This window comes from Pseudopipra pipra, chromosome 2 (genome assembly GCF_036250125.1).
Source record: "Pseudopipra pipra isolate bDixPip1 chromosome 2, bDixPip1.hap1, whole genome shotgun sequence".
In the NCBI taxonomy this organism is placed as follows: domain Eukaryota; kingdom Metazoa; phylum Chordata; class Aves; order Passeriformes; family Pipridae; genus Pseudopipra; species Pseudopipra pipra.
The window spans coordinates 102,002,982-102,029,018 of NC_087550.1; the positions used below are offsets into that span (position 1 = coordinate 102,002,982).

The window sequence follows — 26,037 nt, forward strand, 5'->3', positions numbered from 1 at the left end:
TTAGTTATCCCAAAAGTTCAGCTAAAGGACTAAGGTTTGGGGTTACTAAGGCAATAGAATATGTGGTATAGGTAGTCAACTTAAAAAGTATTTTCATTCCTTTGCATTCCTGTCTAGTTTGCAGTTAATCAGTATCATCTGCCTACCATTTTGAACTGCTTCATTTAAGGGTCTTGTCTCAAACAGGAAATGAATGCGGAGCATTATTATAGTGTTTTGTGGTCCTGTACAGTCCAGCTGTATGTTTTTAGATATATGTCTGACTGCTTTCTGCAGATTCTGATCATGTTGGAGGCCCATGATTTTAGGAGTCCCTGCATTTGCTGGACATTTTTCGTGCAGGTTCATGTTTGCTACTGGCTCTTTGTCACAATCCAGGACTGAGTATCACATCCTTGTGACTTTCAGTCACCCTGGTGTGTCCAGAAAAAACATACAGACAATGTGGCAGCTATGGCATGGGACCTTAGACTTAGACTTAGAATCATAAAAAACCTGAGTGAAAGGGTCCTCTGGAGGTCATCTAGTCAAATTTCTCCCTTGCAGTGGGATTATCCTCCATCAGCCATACATTTTTCTACCTGATCTCTAAACACTTCTAAATGTGGAGATCTCACAGCCTCTCCTAGAGTATAGAAGAGGCAACCTGTTCTAGCGCTGCACTGTCCTCCTTGTGAACAGGTTTTATTTTTCATGTGCAATCACAACATCCCAAACCTGAATCTACTGCCCCTTGTATGTAATAGCACAGTTGTATTTGTTGTATGCAGCATTTGTAATGCAGTATTTGTAGCAGCGCAGGCAATGACTAAGATATAGAAAAAAAAAAACCTTTGATCATATAGTATTAAGGAGTTTTATTCCATTTTTAATGACAACATAACACAGCGATATTTTAACTTTTTTTTTTTTTCTGAGGGAGCATGGGCTATTTGGTCTCTACAATACTTATCAAGCAAACAGTTAGAAAAATAATTTATGTTACAACTTCCTAATAAAGTTCCAGTACTTGTTAGTCCTCATCCAGTATCCATTTTGCATTGATACGGATTTCTTGAAGGTGCAAAAATTGCAGTTATTTCATATCAAATTGAGTTCTTCATCACTGAAGTTCTTTTGGTGGTCAGGTGGTTTTCTTTTCCTCACTGTCTACCAGATCCACTTTTGAGGTCTCCATCTGGAAAGATCAAGATGTTCCTCAGGAGTATATGAGTTATTTTTATGTGTGTATTGATCTGTATACAGCTATATACTTCCAAGCTTTCATATCTCATTACAGAGGAAACAAGGAGAAGTTGGCACACTTATGAAAAGCAGCACGAAGAGTGTGTAATGTTATGTACATAATTCATAGAAATGCCACAAGACATATATATCTTCAACTTTTGCATGGTTTCTAGTTACCACATAAACAGCAGATTTAGTTGATACTGGCCATGAATCAGTAGATTAATGGTCAACCAGAAGACATTATGTTTGAAGACATCCCATAGTGTTTTAGTCCTTTGCTAGGCACTATTGTTAAAAGTGAAATGAAAAAAAACAGAAACCCTTAGTGTACCCACATCTTTCAAAATGATGTTTGTGTCTCTTCAGATGGCTCAAAGCCCAGGTTGCTTTTTCCCTCTTCAGCATAAGGGTTCACTGCTTCAGGGTTTGGTCCTGCTTCAACTCTACTTTCTCTTGCTCTCCTGTAAGGAAAATTCATTTTATAGTAGAGGTCTCTGTTCTGTTCAAGTCCTTCTGAATACCCACAATCAACCCCCAATGTCAATAACACTGTGTTTAACTGGGAATATTTATATAAAAAGAATTGTGTTGGCTTTAAAGAGGAACTGTAGTAAAACTACTGTGTTCTTGGAAACCCTATTAATGGAGAGACATAGAAAACCAATCAAGCTTTATTCCTGTTAATGCAACAATATTTAAGGAAAATGACATTACTGGACAGCCTGCTATAAGATTATAGAAAACTGGAGGTGCTGATGAATGTGGACAACTTTGCTGTTAGAGAAGGCACTGTGTTCCCAGCAGGACATCCCATCCACCTTGCAGCAGGGTTGGCAGAAGCCTGGCCACCCTGCAGCTCCCTGTGGCCACAGCATCCAGCTGCCTTGGTTAAACTGCTCATGATGGGGGAATTGAACTGAGCTGCCAAAGCTGTCGTGCAGTGAAAGGCAGGGGGCTGAACCTTTAGCTATCCCTGTTGATGGGAGAGGGATAATAACCTTTCATTCTTTAGCTTGTTTCAGTTAGACTTGGCAGCCCAATTTGTAAGAATCCTGATGATTCAATTATTGGGACGTCTCCCAGTCGTCATAATCATAGTATCAAAATATATTACTCACTTTTTGCGATCTCTTTGGCCAGTGATGATCAAGGCAATAACTCCAATGACAACCAGACCAATGACCACCCCAAATACAATTAACCAGATGGTGACTGGTGGTTCATAAGGTGTGGCCAGGGTTGGAAGTATGCCCACAAACTCCAGCGTGTTATCATCCAACCTGAAAGCCTCATTGATTCGTCCCCGAGACATCCTGCCATCAAATGCAAATTCAAAGAGTTTCACACACTTATTGGAAGAAGAGAAAGTTTTCAGTTGTTTTCTAAATCTCTAGTGTGCCAAGCGTCCTCTGAACTGCTCAATTGAAAAGGCTGCACAGGAGGTACTGCTAAATCTATATTGCTTCTGGCATGGGGGGGGTGAGTGACAACCACAGTAACTTAAACCCTTAACCTATTGCAGCTGCACTGACATGATCAGACACTGTATGGACTCTTAAACTCAGTCTTAACATTTATCAAAATGAGGCAAACAGCCTTGTGGTCTCCCTCTCTATTTGCATTTTGCTCTTCATTCTCTTTACCCTAAGTTTTTTGACTATCAAAAAGTGTCTTAGATGTGTGACATAAAACCACAGCTTTGACATTTTTTTACCTGTTTCCCCCCTACAGTTTTCTGCAGTTTTGGATCTTGTGTTTTTCACTGCCCTAAACACCCTTTCCTTGGTGTATCTTCTGTGCCCTGTTTTTCCCCAAACTTCCACATCTGCTATTGAGTGCTAACTGGACAGTGACTTTCACAGGCATATTCTTCTTTTTTGGCTCACCAACTTGTCTCACTGCTTTCTCAACTCCATTTCATGTTGCTGCTGCTTTTAGATTTGTTCCCTCTTCATTTCCCACTGTATCTTATTCATGTTCATCTGCAGAGTTGCAGTTTTACTTATCATTTTTATAGCAATGACTTACAGTGGTGTCACACTGTGCTATAAAAGAGCTGTTCATTGACCTGTAAGTGGGAACTAGCTCCTGCTCTGACCTCTTCTGTATAATCAAATACATCTGGCTGTCCTTCTAGTACACCATTATTCTGGAGTCCTTGCTAACAATAATTCCTTCACTGAATTTTCATTATTGAGAGGAAGAAAACACATGTGCATGCACACACCACTACTGTATTCTGCATTTCAGAATATAACATAGTTCCTGTTAAAGTCTGAGCAATGATATTTTCCAGCAAGGTGTGATGCAATGAGATGTGTTATGGCAATTTTACATGCCCCCTGAAGCATTTTACATTGGCTGTTGTCCAAGACACATCAGATAGATGGACTGTTTTCTTTCTATCATAACAGTTCTCATCCTAGTTTCTCTCATCCCACTATTTCTATTTTAACTATATAACTGACTTTCTTGTCATCCCTTCTGTCTCAGCTGACTTGAGCACTGCTTCCCCTTCCACCCTCTCGTCTGGTTGTTTTGTTGGGTTTTTTTTTCCCAGAGAGGAAAATCTCACCTGATGGCATTTTCCACGTCAGCTTTGGGCACAATATCACTGATGTTACCTGGCATGCTGACAGTCAGATAGAAAGAGATCCTTTGTGTTTGTTCCCCAACATGAATGTCTGTAATCCTGAAGGAGAAACAGAAGAGAAAGGTTACTTTCATTGTTAAGATACATTAGCTTTAAATTCAGGCAAGTGAACAGTTGTGTTTGATTGGCAGTACCAGGAGCTTAGTTTATGCTGAGGGAATACTTTCTAGTGAAATCAACTAGGAAGTGAAATCAATTTTCCTGACAGAATTTCTTTTTCTACGTGCTAATTTGTAACTTTAGTTGGAGAACATCTACTCCATACCTAAGACAATCCTTGGTGTAATTTTCCTCAGCACATAATCACCTGCAGAACAGAAAGCGTTTGGGGTTGGTCTCATGAATGAGGTGATATATGAAGTACCAAGTGGAAAAAAAAAGTGTTCTTCCTTATTTTCTTCTGGGAGTAGATTCTAGATATAACATGACTGATGTTCTATAAAGTAATATCTAGATATTACATGACTGATGTTCTATAGAATAATATCTAATAGTTTAAGTAGGTAGCTTCTGGAAATTTTTGAAGATACTTAATAAAAAGGACTGGTTTTCGTACCAAAATCAATTTCATGTGAAAGATTTTGTGTTTGTAACTGAATCTAGATAAGATTAGTAACTCTGCACCAAATTCTAGTATTTTTTAATCAACAAGTTTATCTTTTCTTGGCCCAAAACCTCTTGGATATCCAGTATCAAACACATACATTGCTAGAGATTTTTATTTCCAATCAATGTACCTTCCCTGATATTCCCATGCAGGTGTTGGGCACAAATTCTCAAGGCTCACCTGCACTGCTGATACGCCGTGGGAGTCAAAGCTTTCTTATCTAACTTTAGCACATTACTCTTAAACTTCAGACTCTTCAGCGAAAAGACACCATGTACCCAAGCTGGCATCTTGCCTTTTGCAACCAGCTGGTGTTTGACATTGTTTGCTATCACCTTACATTTGACAGAAGGCACAATTAATTCCACCAGTCCATGCTGTTTAGTGAACCAGAAGCCATGTAGACATAGCTGGCATAATTAAGCAAGCCACTCACTGGAAGTTAACGTTCTCTTTCATCACCTCTGCATAGTATTTTCTCATGGCATAGGCGATGGATGACTTGAACAGGAAGAGCTCGTTGTCATCCCATTCATACTGCAGAAACAGCACAAGAGAAATTCATCAGAGACGGCAAGTTATCTGACACTAAGAAATCATTCTAAAAAGAAACAGCAATTGTAAGGCTTGGCATGCACTTCAGTATTATTTATTTGTACCATTATAGCACATCAGAAACCTACCCAAACACTTTAGCTCTGTTACTCTTGGCTCTCTGCAGGAGAATAACCAAGCAGGCATCCCTGCTGCCAGACATCATGGTGTCCCTCTGCAATTTCTGGTAAGTTTACATAGGGCTGCTGAAGATGCTGCAGTGCCAGCACATCTCCCTGCCTTACAAGGAGAAAAGGCGTCAGGAGCAACACTATTCCTACCAAATATTGTGAATTCTCTTTGAAGTCTAACGATTTCATAATTTAGATTCTTTTATTCTGTTCTTTTAAGGAGGAGAATCTTTGGGGTGGAGGTGTCATACGAAGGTGGCTCATTTATTTGCTTGATGAGCTGGGATTTTTTTGGGGGGTTTGTTCTGGTAAAAAAATTCATTGCATCTGTATTTCTGCAGCAGGCACCAATTTCTTGTTTTTCCCTGGAGAACAGATAGGTGATATAAAAAATGTACTGCCTGTGTGCAGGCTTCTCCTGGCCTACCTTATGAGTCCAAAGTTATTTGCAGTGGAAGTCAAAAACAGCTTCTCTGAAGCAGGAACTAAGAGCTGTACAGGGGGCAAAAACCACCACAGGAGCTGATAATTCAGCCTGGTCTGTTGTGCAACAGTGAATGTGCACAAAGGGGAAATTCCCAACTGAACTTGTGGCAATTTTTTTTATCCCCCTAAGGCCTAGATTTGATTATGTTTATGGTACCTGGGCAGGAATGCCTATAAATGCTGTCATTGATAGTTTTACACAGCTCCTGACCTTATTAAGTATCATTCAGGAAGGTGTGGTAGAAGGCAGCTCTGTTGTAACAGGCTTTATAAAAATCAGCTACATTTTTCAATCCTGTCCTCCTCTTGATACTGATATAAAATGAAGAGAGAGAAATATGTATAAACATAAAAAAACCAGGGATAAACGTTTTAGTAGGGTCTGTTGCAATAGGACAAGGAGTAAGATTTTTAGACCAAAAGAGAATTGAGTTACTGGATGAAATTCTTTACTGTGAGGGAGGTGAAGCAGTGGGACAGGTTGCCCAGAGAGGTGGTGGATGCTCAGTCCCTGGAAACATTCAAGGTCAGTCTGGGTGAGGCTCTGAGCAACCTGATCTAATGGAAGATATCCCTGCTTATTGCAGGGGGTCTGGACTAGATGATCTTTAAAGGTTCTTCACAACCAAAACTATTCTGTGATTGTACAAATACAGGGGAGGAAAGAGCAGAAAGAGCCTGGTGTTGTCAGTCCATGCAGGATCACGCCCCAGGAAAGAAAGGTGCAGGTGACCCAAAGCCACTGCAATCAGAGCAGTCCCCATGGCACTCAGAGGGCAGGGGCTGTGCCAGCCCTGGCTGCTCCCACCAGCAAGGGCTGAGGCTGTGAGTCACCTTTGCCAGGCAAATGCCCCTGGCTTTCTCCTGCTTTCACAGCCCTGCACTGAAGCACTTCTTGTTACCTCTGCTGTCTCCGGCAGCTGGCACTGTTCACCATAACAGCCTATGATGCTATCGTGGGGGTTTCTCAAATTTCTATTTATGCCCAGACATTATGGGCTGTGTGGATGGGAAGTACCTGGCTGGCTTCTGATCTGTGTTTGAGTAAAACCTATCCACACTCCTTCCCTAGGCATCTCAGAAACACACCTTTCACTGTTTGTTACAGAAGCTGCTTTGCTTTCAGAGAGAAAGAAACTCTGCCAAGTGCCTCTGCTCTTTCCTACTGTGTTCCCTCCAATATCCCACGTGTGACTTGAAAGACCGTGTAACTCTGGCCTCTGATTCAAAAAGGATTTTTCATTGTAAAATACATCTAAATGCCTGCAGGCAGACAGCTTTCCATTCCCTAATGCTGTCTTGTGTGCCAGCCTTTTACAATGTAATCACATGTATGGCATTGATCCAGTGGGGAATTTTGAATTAATGCTTGAAGAGGAGTCCTGTTTTCAGGACTGATGGTCGGTGGACTGATCCTCCTGGAAACTTTTATTTTAAATAAGACATAACCCAAGAGATTCAGTGGGGATCCTGTAGCAGGTTCCTTTAGGAGGACACTTCCATAAAGTCCCAGCTGAAGCAAAGCCATGGGTGTTTCAGACTCATCAGCTACACTAGTGATCCAATGATGCAGCTCTAATCTCATCGGCCTGGAAACAATTAGCAGGGTAATTGCGGCAGCGCAAGCTCTGGTACATCTGGCATTAAGCCCATCCATGAGTCTGGATGCTTAATTTGCCAGAACTTTGGGCTATTGAAACTCTCCTGCTGGTAACAGCCAGGGTCGAGATCTGTAGCTGAGAGGCACAGAACTGCCTGCGTGAGCTGCAGCTGCCCCTGCGGCCGCCCCAGCGCAGCTCTGCCTCTGCTCAAGGGGGGAATGGTTCCCTTTCTGCTCTCTCCAGAGCAGAAATACAACTAGGTTTACTGGCATACTCAGAGTGCTTTCTACTGCCCTAACAGTGCAAAGCAACTCAAAATTCATCTTAGACAAACGACTGCACTGGGTTCACAGCCTCTGTGCACTGTGAGCCATGTAAAGCAGCCAAAACATACTGCTCTGTGTAGCTGGGCTGAGATTCCTAACCGAGATTCCCCTGCCTTTTCTCTGTGCCAGTTCATGCATGTACCACTACCTGCTCCTGACATACCAGCATTCAGTCATGTCCCCAGGGGCCCAGCATAAGGGAAAATCATGGGGAGGCAGAAAGAAACAGAATGGAAAAGGTTCTTTGCAAGTTGGTGATGTGGACAGGTTCTGAGAGGAAAATGTATGGCTTGCTTTTCAGAGCTTAAGAACCTACTGTCCATACAAGAATTCAAATTAAGTAATCTGTATGAGATTGTTTTACAGCTGCTCAATTGCACAACAAAAGACTGTGATGGCAAAAGGCAGGCATAAAAATGATATTAAGCTAAACATTAACCATAATGACTAATAAATGTCTTTTAATATGGAACCTTTTCATGCTGTTGATATCAGTTTTGAATTGTATCTAACTCAACTCAGCAGTCTAGGAAGCAATAAAACTCCAGTAGGGCTTACATATGAGAGAGTGATAGAAGCAAGAGCACCAATTCATATGAAAAATGAGCCCATGTTATTGTGTCCTAGCTAGTGCAATAGGTTCCAACACGCAGGTCTAAATAACCTGCTGGATGACATACTCATTCTTGGAAAATTACTAATGTTCTGCAAGGTGAAAATGGCTCTTAAGAGGAATGAAGTGTCTCCACTTAAGCCTTCTACACTGCCTCCCTGAGATTAGCATATAGAGGAACAGCTAGAATAAGGAGCAAATTTTCAGCCTGGGCTAAGCAGATGGGCTAAGGCAATGTTCTGTTAAAATTGTAAAAGCCATCTTTGGCTTTGATGAGTTTTTTTGGTTGCTTTAATACATTTTATTGGACCAGCTGGTATAATTGGGAAAAGCAGACAAGCTCTTGGGAATGAAAGCCCTTCTTCTCATCTGAAACAGAAGCAGCTGCACTGCACTCTCCCCCTCTCAATAACAAAGCTGTCTCTGCATAAGGGTTGGAGGGCAGGGAGGCAGTCGAATATATCAGGGCCCAGAAAGATTATAGCAAACAGGCAAAGAAAAATCTACAAAGAAAGGCTGACAGCAATGTTTTAGTTTGAAGTCAAGAGCATTTAAGAACAGAGTGTTGGAATCAACCCCTCTGCTTTAGCCCCACATTAAATGTGAAGTAGCGGTTGTAATAACTTCTGAAGTCAGACACCATAGCCACGATAACTAATATTAGAAGAAATTAGGTAGAGGCGTTATTAGACAAATCAACATAGCTGGGGAAAACACAGCCCTTTTCAGGCTTACAGGTTTCCCTGTGTTAGCCCTCCAGGCCTGTCCTGTAGCAGGTGAATAACTGTGATTGGTATCTCCATGGAGTGACTCATCTAGTTGAGATATGTCTCTCTTAAAATGGATGGGATCACTTTCTGGAGAAAGTCCCTTCACTGATTCTAGGGGGAGTCTTGACCAGAAACTCAGACAAGACATCTTGTATGTGATAAGTTTTCACCTGAGATGATGCCACTCTTCAGACACAAAGATCAGCTATATCCTGCCTTATTTTCCGAGAGCCATTAGTACACCATCCCTGTTGCCCGAGCAATGGGAAGGGAGCCACAGCACAAACACACTCACCGCCTGGTCCCCCAGCGCTGACTTCAGGCTGATGCGCACTTTGATGGCATCACTGGAATCTGGTTTAAAAAGAAACAAGGGCCTTGTTAGAGCTGCATTAACAGAAAGTCTGTCCCTGGGAAACACTGGGGTGGCTAAAGTTTCCTTATGGGCTCCCCTGCTTCTCCTAGAGAGCTTGGTGGGATTGATCTTGTTTCCTTTCAGTTACCACTACTGCAAACATGCATGTGAGCTGTTCAGTCCCCAAGCCTGGCTTTGTGGTAGACAGAAGAAAAATTCCTATTTCCCACCACTGGGAGGAACAGCTTAGATGCAGATGTTGATGTCTGGTTAGGTGAATCCCAGCATTAGAGACTAGCACAGCATTGTAAGAATTATGGTACTCTCAAGTACAGATAGTGATTACACATATATAACCTGAGTGGTTCAACAATTATTGTCTCCACAATAGGCTGAAAAATGCATTTTTCTCCTTTTCCTCCCCTTGAGCTCCCATCTTTGACTAACACATGACAGTAAAAAAACACAGTACTAATTTTTTTGCACTGGTTTGTCCCTATGCCCCCAGGTCAGGGTCTGCTGGCTCCCAGGACCAGTGGTTGCCAGCCCTACCAAACAGGCCCGCTGCTTTCAGGCAAGTGCCACACAAGTCCAAGCCTCTGATCTTTTTTCCTTTTGTACAGCCATCCCACACTCTGAGAGCTGCCTCTATGACAAAAAAAAAACCAAATCCACCTCAATTTCTGAAAACTGGGTGGGGCTCTGACAAACCTCGTGATGACTTCTCCAGCTCTGGCCATGAGGAAGCCAGTCCATTTTCCTGTGAGTAAAACTTACTGCTTGGTTTGTATTTCCCATAACCCTCTTCCCTATGGAGAAGAGCCTTCAACAGCTACAAGAGAGAGGGACTTTGCTAATCAAGAGTTGTGAGGACTAACAGGAGTCCTTAAATCACTCACAAGCCATACGTACATGGAGCCCAGTCTGTTTTCCAACCAATGAATCTTCCAGAATTGTTTTTTTGCAGCCATTCATATAAAGGTTCGAAGTAGTGGAGCAAAGGTGTTGCATTCATGTATTTCTCTCCTGTTACACTTTCCAGTGCTTCAGTCCAGGGCTTGGATCTGCCTAATGACAGCAATTGTCTGTGTATTTGAAATGAGAGGTAATATATATTATTGCCACATCCCATCTAGAATAGCAAAATACTCTGTGATCACTATAAAAGTTTTCTTATTTGCTTCTGAATTCCCTCTTTTCTCCTATTATTCCTATTAATAAAAATATTTTATTTCCATTAACAGCTAATTAAACCTTCAATGTTTAGAACATCAGTGTACATAAATCTAGTCAACTTGTTCAAATGAACTGAGCAAATACACGCTAAATTTCCAAGCTAAGTTCATTCTTGATGCAACCTCATTAACTCTAGAAGCTTTTGAGGATGACTTAGGCTTTGTTATACTCTGATTTACACGTGTGACAAATTTGCTTCATTACCTCAGCTTCTCACCAGCTGCAGTGGAGTTGGTTATATCACATTTGTGAAGAGGGCCAGTATGGTTAGCTGCCTTGCAAAGTGCCTCCTGAAACTGGAACTGATAGATGGTCCGGGTGTAATACCTAAAGGAAGGGCAAGGAAAAGGGAGGCACAGGTTTTGTTAGTTGTCTGTCAAGGAAGCCCGCAGGCCCGTGGCCTTCGACAAGCTCTGCTGTGTCAGCCATCACTCCTGCGTGGGGGGCTGCACTGCAGAGAGAGAGGCCAGATGATATTATAGGCTAAGCTTGCTCGAATCTAACAAAATGCCACAATCAAATGCAACAGAAGAGCCCCAGATCTGTTTGTTGCCACAAAAAATAGGAGAGAGTAAGGTTTTTAAGCCCAGCTCTCCACTCTGGCTGAACCCTCTAAAATGTAATGGATGAGACACAGAGGGATGTTCAGAGTTAGTTGCTTCAGGGCTGCATGTGCGTGGTCCAAGTGACACATAGCACTGTGACTCCCCAAGAGGTAAACACCCCATACAGAAATGCTCCTGCTGGTTTGATGGCAGCATGAAGCTTCTCTGCTCGGCAAGAAGCTCAGCAGCCTCCTCACTGCTCAGAGATTATTGTGGAGCAGCCCTTGATATTCACAGAAACACTTCCTTTGAAATCAGTGACCTTCAGTCTGGACTTTAAACAAAATAAGATTCAGTCCCAAGACTCTCCAGTAGATGTTTCAGGTAGCTGGGGCTTGTTCTGTAGCCAAAATTTAAGTAATGAATTAAACATTGCACTACCTTATGAAGGAGTAATCATTGGCCACATGGAACAGTGCTGCAGGATCGCAATAGGTTTCATCATGAGGGACTGGTTCCACAACACCAACTATTTGTCTCCTGGGGATGAAGGAAAAACACAGAGTTTTTGTTAAGAGACGATAAAGAAAAATAATCTAACTCAGCTTTTCTTCTGTTTTGTCTGATACGTATGGGCACCTCTCTCATTTCCAAACAGAAGAATTCCATACATCTTCCAGTAACCCCAAGCAAGTTTTGCTCCACAGCTGGAGACCACAGAGAGGAAGCTGCTTTGAAACTAAGAGTGCAAGGAAATTATTTGTATAATAGCAGGGTGTGCAGGGAGAAATTAGTGGTATAAAAGAATCTACAAGATGAGATTCACACACACACCTCATGCCCTGGGCCATCCCAAGTTGAGACCTGTGTTTTTGCTCTGGGTAAGTGCATGCAGAGACTGGGCGACCCAAAAGGTGGATGGCCTCCTGTGCCACTGGGTGTAGAGGAGGTTTCTCTTTATTTTCCTCTCCTGAGAGTGTGTTTCCTGAGCAGCACTACAGAAACAAACCCATGCTCTAAGTTCTGAAAATGGTAGTAAGCTTTCACAGAAATACGTTCTGTAAGCTCATATTTCAGGTTCTTGTTCCAGCAGAGCTTTGCGGTGCCACTGCAACAGATGTGATAAGCTTCCCTGAACAATTTATCATTCTCTGTTTATCTGACATCTCTGCTACTTTTGAATACATTGAAGCTGATTGATTTTTACAGTAGGTCAGGAAGCTTGCATATATCAAGTTTTATTATAGATTCTGTTTGCTGACAGAGGCTTAGTGTTCATGTTCATGTCAGAGGGCAAGCTCCATTTTCAGTGTGGGGCTTGTTTGGTTTCTTCGTCTTTTTCTGTCCCCATATTATAACCAACCTGGGAAATTCCAAAATGTAGTCTGAATCAAACTACTTTTAAATCTTGAGCTCCAAGGTGGTGAAAATAGATTGACTGGTGGGCGTAATCTGATAATGCACTTTTGGATGTTATTTGCCAAGGGAATTGTATTTTCTTGACAAATAAAGCTGGGATCTTAATATATAAGAAAGGAAAGAATCAGTCTGGAACCTTTCGGACAATTTGTCTCCAAATCCACTAGACAGTGGGGAGGAAACACAAAGCAAAGAAGTGTGCACAGATAGTTGGTAGACTGAGATCTGCATGCTTCTCAGGCTGGCAAGTGTGATAAACTTCACTTTCCACTTGTCCTTGAAGATGTGGGGAGCACACCAGAACACATGACCAATGAGACTTAGGGAAGGTCTGTACTTAAGTACTTAAGCTACAAAGATGTCTTGGGGCATGAATCAGGGGGACAGCAGTGTTGATCTGGAACATCCCGTGTGCTGCCTTTATCAGGAAACTGACGTTAAAAATGGTGGGGAAAGTATTTTGAGAGGCAAGGTAAATGGCCTGGGGCTGTACACAGTCATAATGAGGATACGTGGCTTGTGAGATATTGTGTGAACCACACTGGGTGTTTCCAGCTGGCATTCTACAGAGATTTGTAGAAACACCCAGAAAAACAGATCCTGCCCTATGGGGGCACAAACTCCTCAATATGTTGAGTAACTATGAAGGGTTGGTTTTGCAGGTTCATTTGAAAAAAATCCTCTTTGTTTCACAAACTTACTTCATCTCCCACCACCGTTTTGTCCATTCCTCCTTTGTAATGTCACCCCTAAACACCATCCACCTCCACTTCTCAAGCATGTAAGTAAAAGGCATTGTTCCAACAATTGTTAGTGCTTGCTTGAGCAGAAAGTTGATTTCGGTTTCTGAAGAGAGAAGCAGTTAAGATAATGGTTATGGTAACAATTAGTATCTGATTTGACGGCTAAAGTTGCTTCCTTTTACAGCTAATGCTTACATCTTGTTTGAATCACAGATTTTCACTAAAGAAAACATGGAAGGAAGAATACAACTGAAAAAAACATGAGGTAAAATCCTTAGGTATTGTATGCAGTTTTATCCCTCTTTCTTTCACCCAACCTCTTAAATAACCTTGGCCTTTGGCATTTACATTTCATTATCCTTCACTGAGAGCCTTCCCAGGCTCTGGGGAATTTTGAGTTGAAGACATCTAAAAATGTCAAAAATGTACATCATCATTCTAAGGCAATACTCAGGGAAGCCAGACAAACTGCATTATAACAAGGGCTGACATATGTTATCACTCAATATTCACTGAAATGGGAGATGTAAATCTCAAGGTTGCAGTTTCATTTGAACTGCTAAATACATGCCTGGATAGAGATATGTACGGATTCATGCAACAAAAATTGAAAAGTGTTGTGGAGACCCATCTAAATGAACTATGAAGATTTAAGGACAAATTCAGTACCGAAGATAATTAAGTGCTAACTATTTGTTTCTGAATTATGTAGCATCATTGTAAAGCCATGATCCTTGCTCTACAATGTGATTTGGGGAAAAAGTAGTATTTTTGGCAAATTAGTGTAGTAAGATTTTCAGAAGCTTCTCAGCTGATTGCTGAGTTTGCAGGCATAATAAGGCCTGCAAGTGCTTTCACTTAAACACATAATATTTATGCATTTATTTACCTTCATCCTCTTGGAAGGTTGGCTCTAGGAGATCAAGAGATTTCAAGTGCTGAGGAGTGGCTGCAGAAAGTGACATAATTTCCCCTACTGCTTCATGGAAGCCCTCGTTGGCACCACTTCTCAGCAGGTAGGGCTGTGCAGAGTATGCCATGTCGTACTCGATGTGGCCCATCTCGTGGTGTGCGGTCAGGAAGTCATCCATGGTCACTTTGGTGCACATCTTGATCCTGCACACCGGAACAAAGTGCTTGTGGTTAGAGAGACAGTGGCCTAGGCAGTGGCTGCCTCAGCCCTGTCTGCCACAGCCATGGGGCAAAGCCCCTCCAGAGCTTGCTAATGCCCCTTGCCCCTCACAAAACCTGGGCTGCTACATCCTGCTATGCAGTGCAGTTCCTCCTGCAAGAGTGAGACTTTGAGGGGAACTTGGCAAAACACCTTCAGTCACCTTGAAATTGTGCAGAGAGTAAGAGAAAATTGCTGTTTTGTGAGAAAGCAGCTGCTTCCTGAAACCTAGGCATAAACTCACTGTGTGTGTGGGAATGAGTAAGCACCACCAATCTTAGGAAGATAGTAGTGTGAAAAACCCTGTGTGTTGGTGACTCCTGCTACTTCATCCTCTTGTAGGTACTTTTTAATAAAGGAATTTCTTCCAAATCAGGTTTCTTTTCACCTTCCCCAGAGTGCTAAGGTGTGAGGCTGATGGCTTTCACTAAGGCTTTGCTGGGGACCAGGCTCTTTCCCTGGGTAACTGTGGGGACTGCAAGAGGGGACAGAATTCCTGCCAGAAAACTTCATTGTGTGGGGACTTGTCGTCCTTCTCCTTTCCCAAACATGGAAGAGATTGATGGATTTTTATGAAACTGGATCTCTTTGCTAAAGATTGACAGTGGGCCCTCAGGAGATTTTCTCTTGTTACCCAGGGACCCGGTGCCATTGATGCAGAATATGCAGTTGTCTGCAAATCTCACTGGTATCCACAAGCACCTGCTTTTCTGCTTATTCCTTAAGACCTAGAATATAGTCATTATTTCTCTAAATCATATAAATAATAGTCACTTCTCAGCTAAAATTTGAGAGTAGTTCTTAGACCTTCATGGAAAAAGTTACACAGAAAAGTTAACAGTCCTACAGGATCTTGTCTTCCTTTCCCCTCTTATCAACCGGAAAAAAATAAAGTAGGAGAAATTATAACTTAAACCAGGATGTTGCACCTTTAGTGAAAATATGTTTATTCTAGGAGATGGTATAAAAGGGGATCATAGCAATTTCAGTACCTGTAATCGTTATTCCCCAGATCCCATGCCGTTGGGTGGCAGACAACCTTCCTGCCATCAGTCGGCTCTGTGAGCATAGAGTTTGTCCAGAAGCCCTCAGTCATGTTATAAAGGCCAACGGAGGTGAAGAAGGCCTCAGCGGCTTGGAATATTTTATTTGCATTCCATCCCTGAAAGAGAAAATGCCACCAATACCCACTGCTTCTTCATAGAGCCTGTTCCCAATGGCCTCCTTAATGCAGGGCAGCTGACTTTATCTCCCAGGAACTTCAGATCAGCACCTGGTTTACTGAGAGTAAGATAGTAGTGTCTGCCTTTGGCACTTCTGGAAACTCTGCTTGGAACTGGAATTAAGTGTTTTCCCTGAGAACAAAATAGGTTTCTGCACTCAGAGGTTCAGCTGATAGCACCTGACCCAGACCAGAGAAGTTCTCAATAAAAGATAAGGTAAGATAAGGAAGACATTCCTGTCAGTAGCATGCCAGATCTGGGATCTGACCCTTCAGCCACTTCAGTCAACTTGGGTCAACTCATTTGAGGGAGTGGAGCTACATTCCCAGAAGACGAGCATGACAGATTTCAGCCAGAACTATAAAACCTGGCAAATGTGTCTGTGGGAGCTGCTTATCAGATTGTGACTGTGTGGTAATGCCCAAGATATTTTTGCCGTTCAGCAGTTTCATTATCCTACATATCAGAAGCTCTGCATTTACTGGACTTTAGCTTTCACAGAGATCTAGGTGGCAAACAGCTCAGGTGGATGATAATTCTTAACTGGGGACATCAACCAACAAGGATGAGCTCAGCCTTTGCCCCTCCTTGTGGTGATACTTCAACAGATACAGATTTTTGACGGGGGATCAGCAGCATAAAATAGAGGTGAGAATGATGCAGACTTGTGCAAACTGCTAATGAATCACCTTTAGCTGTTTCTGTTCTCTTATCAGCATAACATCTGCATGGAGTGCTCCCTATGACAGAAGGTTAGATTTCAGGTGAATAAGCACATTTCAAAAATCAAATTCTACCTGTCATTGTTTATTTTTTAAAAGAAGTGAAGCTTAGGCAAGACTGCAGAGAGTTGTCTTCACCCCTATTCTTGGTCTGGTAAAGGTGCCATCGCAGCTTTTAGCACTACAGATCTCAAACACAGACCTTATGGTGCTATGCAGTTATCAAAAGATAACAGGCAGCATTGCAGTTTCCTAGATGTATGCAAATAAACAAGACTGATAAAAATGAAACAAACTGTGATGTACAAACTATTTTATTATGGTAATGACTGGCAAAGGTCATATTTGATACTAGCCAACTCCAGGAGTCCTGAAATATTTATATGTTCAAAATATATCTCTTAATGGATAGATGTCTCAGAGGAAAATAGACTTGGAGCCTTGGGTGTAGGAAAAAAGAGAACAGCTAAGGGGAAAGGTACAGTGAAAAATGCATAAACACATTAAGGTGAAAAGGAAAAAAAGGATGCAGAAAGCAATGTTTTGTTGGCAGTGTGTCTGCCTGAGGGAAGCCATGGTTTTCTAGAGAGCAGCTGACACTTGGTGCATAATTTTTATACTGTCTAGATTTGTTACACAATGCAATGCATAAATGCATGTCTTACCTTTTGAACCATTGCATCAGTTACGTCAATGTTGGGTTTGGCTGGATAGGGAACAGTCAAGGCATACAAATTTGTCCAAAACCTACCCCACATATCACCTTCATAAAAAGAGAGAAACATAGAAATACTTTCAATTATTTATTATGTATTGTCCAAAAGTGCCAGACAGCTCTATAAATTGTGCAGTGTCATAAATAGGGATTTCTATATATCTAAACTGGTCTGATCCAGATGTGGAGGGGAGCAGTTCTGGGAAGTCATGCATAGGTCAAACTCACATCAAAGATGCTTTTATTACCCAATGTCAGATATTCTTGTACAATATAGTTTCAGAACTGAACATCCACGTTGTTAGTCAATGTGATTTCCGTGCTATATTCAAGTACACAACAATTACAGCAGCTTGATGCTGCATGCTTTGAAAGCAAAGTCGTGAAATGCGGGAGTTTAAGATTTGAAAGGAAAAGCAACTCTCTCCGAAACTCTCATTTCTAAGGATGACCAGTGCTGCAAAGGGGAGGGAAATGCCCCAGCCCAATGCTAGAGTTCTGACCTGTGTGTTGCCAGCTCTGGTGAAGATGAGGACAACTTGCCTTCTCTTCCTGCCTCTGCTGCTAAGCACTCGTGTCATCTCTGCCAGGAATTTCTCCATTTCTCCTCTCCCCTTCTCTTATCTGCAACCTTTTTGCTACTATCGTGATTAAACAATCAAATTACTCTCTTCCCTCATGCCTTGAAGGTGATTGTCCTGTGTATAAAGTCATGCTTGCGTGACATGGACATGTTGACATACCCAGCAAGTGAGCAGGGAGGCATCCTGTGGAGCTGATGAGCTTGGGGCCGTACACTCGCTCCAGGTGGTGTCTCACGTAGGCATGCAGCTGCTGGTACAGAGGTTTTATCTGGGGGCAGAGAAGGAGAAGGAAACTAATTATTTTCACTTTTCTCTATGCCACTCATCACTCCTAAACAGAAAGCCTTGAAGATGCCTCTGACAAAATTCTCCTGGCAGATAAGTGCACCCCAAACCTGCAGCTGAGCTTTGCCCCCTGCCTCAGGGCTCAAGCACTGAGTCCAGATCCTAGCCCCAGAAGTCATGTTCAGGTATGAGGAAGGGAGCATTGCTAACTTTAAATGCAGAGCATCAAGGATGCCATCTACCCCACAGGAGACATACCTCCTGCCATGGACCCTACCTGGATGAGAGACACAGACTTACAAAGCTCCCTCTCTCAGCCTTTGGGGACAATGCAGCCCAAGGGGACCAAGCTGGTCCTAGAATGGCTGCAGAGATAGAAATCTCATGTGTGTCTCCCCACATCTGTTAAACCCAGGTAGACTACAATCAGCCAGTTTAGAGGTGGTCTCATCATTTTTCATAACATCAACATCTGAGCCCACCATTTCAAAACACAACCCAGGTGAGAGCTTCTTCTGCCTCTACCTGCTCAAATGTCTTCTCCACATCTTCTATCAGCTGGTCACGGCTGTATTCATAATCTTTTGGAAAATTTGCTTCATAATTTGCTCTCCAGTAATCTCCATAGTCAGAATAATCTGCAAAGCATGGATGCATCACATCAGGACACCACATGTGGCACTGCTTAGGTCTGCAGCTCCCTTCTGATCCCATGCAGCCTTCCCCCAAAGCAAAAAGGCAAAGTGCAAGATAGTTTGGATCTAGCAGGAAGTAGAGAGCTCCCTGAGGCTCTGTCCCATGAACATGCAGGTATGGGAGGTTTCCAAGAAATTCAGAAATTGCAGTCATGGTTATCTGCTAATTAGGGTCATTCCATCTGGAGATGGAGGTCAGAGGAAATCATCACTCCTGACTGAAGCTCCTGAGGGACAGCAGCCTCTGCTCAGGCTGGATATCAAGGGGTTCGTTCTCACCAAAGGTATAGGCTGGTGAACATTAAATATGGGCCTCCTCTTCCAGCAACTAATCCACCAGGACAGATGGAGATACCACAACTGAAATTGAGCTCCCAGTTCCACTAAATCTTCCAGTCCACAGAGCTCCATCAAGCCTGGAGTAGAAGTGGCTCATTGCTGAAGTTTCTTCCTTAGTGGTATGAAGGAAAGTCATAATGACCATTTCTTAATATTTGAGGTTTTTCCCTGTCTAACTATTTGGACTATATTTTCTTATCCCTTGTCTCTAGCTCCAGCTTGACAAGTTTTGCAACACAAGGAGTATAGGAAAGCAGGTGATACAGCTGCAGTTTGTCCAAAAGACAGATGATGTAGCCACTTCAGAAGGTATCTTAGAAGACCCCAAAAGAAAATTAGCAGCCACCTGCCATTGTTCCTTGAAAAGACAGTTTCCTATGATTTGTGTGGAGATCTCAGACTGGAAGCACACTTAGTCCAAAATCCTTTTTAAACACCCAGCTGCATATGCTGGCCCAGGCCTAATAAGTCTGATCATTCCAGCTCGGGAATAATGCTTATAAATGCTACCAATGATTGTGGCTCCAGAAAGAAGGTCAAGGCCCATAGGAAAGAGGAGATGTTCCCAAAACTCAACCGCACTCAGAAGTTGTTCAAATCAAGTGTGCTTAGCCATAAGTTACAAGCAGTGCAGTTCTGGGTAAGACAGTATGTAATGAAGGGCACTGATACATTATGGCCTCTGGAAAAAGTGCCACAAAGAAGGGTGCCAACAAAAAGGTGCCTGGTGTTCCAGGCTGGTAAGAAACCTCTGATCAGGTCAATGGCATCTGTCAGCATTGCGTCCTACTTTGGGACGTGCATACCAAGAGCAAATTATGTGCAAATTATGTATGAGTTTTAAATTCCTGGGCAAACTGTGCAAGACTGCAGTATGTTTGGTAGTTTATGGAAAACAGAAATTATTAAAAAAAAAAAATTACTTACTATTAAGCTTAGCAACCTCGTTTTCAAGCTCAACATACTCTTCGTATAATGGTCTCATCATCCTGCCAACATCAGCTCTCCAGCCTTCCCAGGCCCACAGTCTCTCATTATAATCAGTGCTGTCAGCCATAATAGCATCCAGACCTGTCAGAATGAAAAATAAGTACTGGGCCTTAAAAAAGCAGAATTTTTCTTTCACAGCAGGCAAATGAACCCAAGTGAAAGAAATTTCATGAACTGAGAAGAAAGCACTTTGTGTTTGATATACTGAAATATCCCATTATTTTATTGTATCCTTCTCTCATTTAAGGTTTTTCCCTTCTTTTTAAGAAGCATGGAGCAGATCATGAGTGTCTTAAATGCTCTCTCTGCGTTGCCCTCCCTTGAGTTGGTAGAGTTCTTGGGACTGGCCTCAACACAGCATTGATTCCAACAAGACTTTGACAGCAGGGGAAAAAAATTAAATTTTCTGTGATGTAGGCAAACCCCAGGTGACAGGCAGGCTGCCAAACAAACTGAGCAGCCCTCTCCAAATTTTGTCTACTACAAGGAGGAGACAGTATGTCTCGTGGGCAGCAGGCCCACTGGAGTTCCCTGAACTGCAAGGTGCAATTAAATTATGACTAAGCTTTAGATAGCAGGATATATCTATTGAAATTACTGCCTGTCCTCTTGCAGTCAGGAGCCACCCTTGGGCTTTCTCTTTGTGCACCCTCAGGGTAAAGGACACAGTAGGGGCAGTGTTTAGTACCGTACCTGGTTCCAGCACCAAACACTCAGATGGATCATTGATTTTACAGACGGTCCCAGTACTGTAGATGGTACTCATTGTACTTAGCACAGTGCCCAGCTGCAAGTTAGATGCAAGACAGTCTGTTAGAAACCCACTCTGTGCAAAATAACAGCCAATTATGCTAATTCCTTAAGAGCTTGATTCAACACTTCACCCACCAGCTTAGCATTGAGGCATATGTTTAAGCTCAGTAGATTTTAATGAAAGAATTTGCCTAAATGTATTAGTGAACCAGACCTAGCTGGAGAAGACAGATAATCTCCCAAATATATGATGTAACCTACAGGTTCTGAATATCCAGTCAAACAGATCACTGGATTTAATGAGCACTGACTGTCACAGGAAAGCTATAAATACACAGCAGCAATAAAACAATAAAAGTTTAGCAATGTGGTTCCATAAGCATGAACCCACATTAACTTCCTAGGGAGATCATGGCTTTGAATGGCAGCAAAAGGGCCCCTTCTGCAGATGCTGCCAGGCTGACTTGCTTGTGGTTTTAATGTCACATCACACTGATTGCATAAATCTGCTTATACATCATCACAGAGAAGTTATGGCTCATGTCTTGGCTCAGCTGAAGGCCAAAACCCATCTGAAATCACCTCAGAACCTATGCTATCTAGCTTTGTTTTTTTGGGTTTATTTTAATGTTTTCATGCCTCAAGAAATATATGTACCACTTTTAGCTTTTCCTTTAGGACTATGCAATTTCTCATTTAGAGCTCTAAATCAGAACTATAAACAGCTGTCAGTGGGAGGGGTAGTTAGTGATTAGCTCTGACTTAATCTCTGTCAGCATTAAAATGGTGCCCAGGGAAATTTTTGTATCAGTGAAGAATACCTAAATGTTTCTATGGAATCCCATCAGACTCTACAAAAAGTCACTTTTTAAGAAAGAATCAACAACTTCAGCCTCAAAGGCCATTATCTAGGAAACTCTAAATATCTGAACAGGGAGGGTACTGAAGAAAATACCTCCTCAACTGAGACAGCATTACCACCAGTGCACTGTTGTGCTCCAAAATAAATATAAGTTTGTATAAACTGTCAGCATTCCCGCCAACGTAATGTGTCTTTCGAGAAACACATCTCATTTGGAGATACAAGAGATCCAGCCAATCCGCTGTTTTTCTCTATGGTTAGCACTGCTAGCACTTAGCAGAAAAATCTCGGATCCTTCAATGATTAGGATTGTAGGATCCTGGACTGTAGGTTCCCATGACTCAATGCTATGTTTCAATTCGATCTCCAGCAAAATGAAACTAATTTGACTCTCAAGTGTTTGGTTATGATTGGCTATAAATCCCTTTTGAGTCCGCATAGCTGCTCACTCCAATTTCACAAATAGTCATTATCCATACAGTTGCCTCTTACATGAACTTGCCAGCGCAAATGTCAAATCTCGTTATGAGTCTTGCTAAATCTTGTTGGCCTTCAGTGGCTTTCTGTGGAAGGAGGTCACCAACCCTCCCCAGTTTCAGGCATCCCAAGGTGCCCACTGCAACAGAACATCATCTCTTTTTCACAGTTTGATAATGCACCACGTGCACCTTTTTGACTCAATGGATGTCCTTTCACCCATCTGTTTCTGCTCATTGCCCTAAGTCTGGACTTCACCAAGCACTTACCATAGGTCCTTTTTTTCTCTTATGACTAATCCTGCCATTTGTGCAAGGACAACTCTGAGGCACGCTCGTGTGTGCGTGTGCTTGAAATTCATTCGATGGCAAAACTGCTGACTTGAATGGCAATCAGCTTCCTAGGCTAGACCCCCCTTCCAGTCCTGTATTCCTACAAACATCTAGAACAGGTACACTTCCCTATCACACACAGCATCATTGCAAGACAAGCAGAGTGGCAACAGCACCATGCTCTCACTTGAGGGTGTTGTGGGAGGCAGCTCAACTCATCCAACATAAATGAGGTACATTCAGCAACTTACTCTGTTATATTTTTCTGGTGACAGCACAGATGATCCTCTGTCCTGGAGAATCTGGATCTGGAGCTTGATGAGGTTATCCTCAATGCTGTCTACTGGGAAGCTGCTGGCGTTCCTAGAGGCCTCGTCGTAAAATGCAGACCACTTGGCACTTGCCTCGTTCTGCAAGGGGTTCAAACAAACCCTGAATTATTCCCTCCCAAAGAGTGCAGCAGCCCAATGTACTCAGTGGGAAAAAATATTACTTCTGTAGAGAACTTCATTTGTAGAGAACACTTGTGGATTGCGGATTGAGCACTTGCACTGCACAGTGAAATGGCTGGAGAGCTTTTTGACCTTGTTTTACTCACACATCCAGATAACCATTTTTCTTTGGAAATAACAAAAAGCATGACTGTCTCCTCACACCTTGCTTGTTATAATTGATCCAGCATCACTTTTCTGTGTTCCCTGCTACTCTAAATCACCACCTATTCTTCCTTTAGTGCTTTTCTTTGCCCACCTGTGAGGAAACAAGAAAGGGCACAAACAGGTTGGCAACATAGATGTCACTCCCCATTTTTCCTGCAGTAGCAGTGGCAGAGAAGCAGCCAACAGCAACAGCAGAAGATATTGATACTGAGTCTTTTCATTATCCAAATATCACTTTCTTCTGAAATATTGGTAAATAAATTTTTCTTTTGTTTTATACTTGGGCATAGGAGGCTCTAGGCAATTGCCTAAATTGGGCATGCAAAACCTCAGTATTTTATGAGATTGCTTTTACCACTGCTGCAATTATGCACATACATGTGAAACTCCCACATTTCAGTGCACAAAGTAGCACCATAAGAGCATTATTTGGATTTGGGAATGTCTTATTCACCTTTTTCTAGTGTATTTGTACACAGTTTAGCACATCAGCACCCATTCCAAATAGCAACAAGAACAGTACTGATTGACCTGGGTCCTTCAGACAGTTTAATTGATTGTGCTTATTACCGATGCTTCCCAGGTTGTGGAGAGGGCACCTGTAACACTCGTCCCTCCCTTCTGAGGAATCAGGAAACACAAATGTCATACTGTACCTGAAGAGCTCTTTCAGTCACCTTCCACCCCTGTACAAACACACAAGGCCAAGGCTTTTGCCAGGGCTCTGCCTGGGCTGTCCAACCCCAGGCCTGCCGTGTGTGCAGTACCCACTGTACCTGCTCTAGGCTCCACAGAGAAAAGCAGTGGCAGATGTAAGCCCTTGGCAGTCCTGTCCCTGCGTCTCCCCTGCCCATGCAGCCCCTCTGCAGGACAGCAGCCACCACTGGGAGATTTTCCAAACTCTCCCTTTCATGGGAGCATGCAAAGCTAAGTGGGCAAGAGCTTGATAAGCACCCAGAGGAAGAGCATCACTGTGAAAATGTGTTCCTGAGCTCCTTCTCCTAAGCAGGGACAGAGAGGCGCCTTAGGAGTGGCGGGGCAGAAGGGGGGGCTCTTTGGCTACAAAAGCCAGAGGAAAGAAGTTAACTTGCTGTCTTATATTTCCACAATTAGAGGAACTGGTTGGTAACTCAGAGGAATAGTTATAGGGTTTGTGACATGATTTACAAGGAAAATGGATGGAAAGGAGCCAGAAGGGACAGTATTCATTAACTCTCTTCCAGCAGAAAAGGAAAAGTGGAATCAGTGGGTTTCTTACCAGTGCTGCTGAAGAGATCAAGCAAGAGAAAACATTCTCTCTGAGCAATGGACTAATTGGTTCTTATTGCTGGTATCTTCTCATGTATTTTATTATCATCTCATTAATGCTGGAAATACTATATGAGGCTTTCATTTTATGTGTTTGGAAACGTTACAGTTTAAGCACCTGGTGCCTTGGAAAGCATTCCAGATTGACAATGATTAGTCATTTGAATTTCTTCCAGCAACCAGTCTCCTTGCTTTAATTAAGAAATATGATAATTAAACCATGTTTCAATTAAGCTATATGACCACAAAGTGGAAGACAAGCCATTACGCAAAAATAGATGTACAGTGTTCAGCTTCATTTTTATGCCCTAAATTCTTTTCTCTAAAGCTTGAGTTAACTTTAAAATACACACAGCTACAAAATTCAAGGTGTTTTTGTGCATTTTGAGAGGCTCTGAGCTCACAAGATGCTGGGCTGAGGCATGGCAATATCAGTAACCAGCCAGGCCATAGATGCCTGCTCTCAAAAAGCCCTGTTCTTGCCTAGAGCTCCTGTTGTCTGGGAAAACCAGAGGCTAGTGTTGAGAAGCAAGAACTGTTTTGCAAGACAGTATAGGTATAAATGCCATGGTCCTTCCTGCAGATAGAAATTGACTTTCAAACCAATATACCAGACCACTGTACTACAAACTCCACTGCTGGCAATTGGTAGTCGATGATCTCGATTCATTTTTCCCAGTTTAATACCTCCAGGCAGCATAGCAACAGCCCTGACTATGAGAAGAGTGATGGAGGCAGGGGGAAAAGTCCCCCACTGGATAACTGGTGTGGACCACCATATAAACCCATCAGCAAACATTTAATAGAATACCTACATTCAGAAAATGTTTGCATATTCACTGAGAAGCAAAACACTTTCAGGACCAGAGAAGAGAGAGCATTGGCTGTGCCGGTAAAAAGCCCGGCGTAAATTCAGTCACATTTCTCTCAGTTCAACACAGATTTTGGGAACGAACATGCAGAGCATCCTTTCCTTTTCCGTCCACTCACTGGGGTGACTCCAAGTGATGGCTAGGGACAAGCCCAGGCTCCAGCCATCCCTGTGCAGTGCAAAGGCAGTCCAGGTACCAACCCAAGGCTGTAGAGGCTGGTAGTGGCCCAGGCACACCCGGTGAGGTATTGCTATGTTAAAGCAAGCCCCTCTACTCTCCTCAAACTAAACCACAGATACCAAGTAACACTCTAATTTCAGCCAAGCTTGGTGGAACACCAGAATAAACCAGAAAGTAGCTGTCAGATTCCTAAGACAACAGTAAAACCCACGGGATGGAGTGCTTACCATTTTCTTGGCATTCTCCTCAGTGATGTTCGTGTTGTAGTTCCATGAGGCAATGGAGCTCTCGTAGCTGATACTTTCTGCCATCCTGTTAAACTGTTCTAGAAAATTTTGGGCTTGTTGGTTGACATTCTGAGGGGTCACAGCAGTGATCAGACCACAGAGAAGCCAGAGGTGGACCAACATATTCATGTCCAGGCTGAGAACCTCTCAATGAAGTAGGTTTCCTCCAGTAAGCTTCTCTGTCAGCCTTTGTCTCATCAGCCTTCAAGCATGGCCAGCATGGAGAAGAAAGGCTGAATCCAATTTGCTGGACCTTTTATAGGTTTTATTCCTT

The 26,037-nt window shown here is 42.6% G+C and overlaps 1 protein-coding gene across 2 annotated transcripts; it reads right to left on the reverse strand.

The window, feature by feature from the left end:
• Window positions 1-832: 832 nt before the first annotated feature.
• On the reverse strand, window positions 833-26,037 carry ACE2 (angiotensin converting enzyme 2). Of its 2 annotated transcripts, XM_064646674.1 has the most exons (19): window positions 25,704-26,037; window positions 22,709-22,867; window positions 20,727-20,820; window positions 19,971-20,114; window positions 18,535-18,647; window positions 17,884-17,992; window positions 17,091-17,188; window positions 15,473-15,642; window positions 14,199-14,425; window positions 13,268-13,412; window positions 11,589-11,687; window positions 10,807-10,929; window positions 10,279-10,451; window positions 9,307-9,365; window positions 4,927-5,027; window positions 3,806-3,922; window positions 2,349-2,543; window positions 1,566-1,691; window positions 833-1,177 (listed from the first exon to the last, which is right to left on the reverse strand). In XM_064646674.1, exons 1-18 carry the CDS (start codon window positions 25,890-25,892, stop codon window positions 1,571-1,573), a joined length of 2,436 nt encoding a protein of 811 aa, XP_064502744.1. In that variant the 5' UTR covers window positions 25,893-26,037; the 3' UTR covers window positions 833-1,177; window positions 1,566-1,570. The 2 variants fall into 2 exon arrangements, with proteins under 2 accessions (XP_064502744.1, XP_064502743.1); XM_064646673.1 differs by having other exon boundaries at window positions 833-1,691.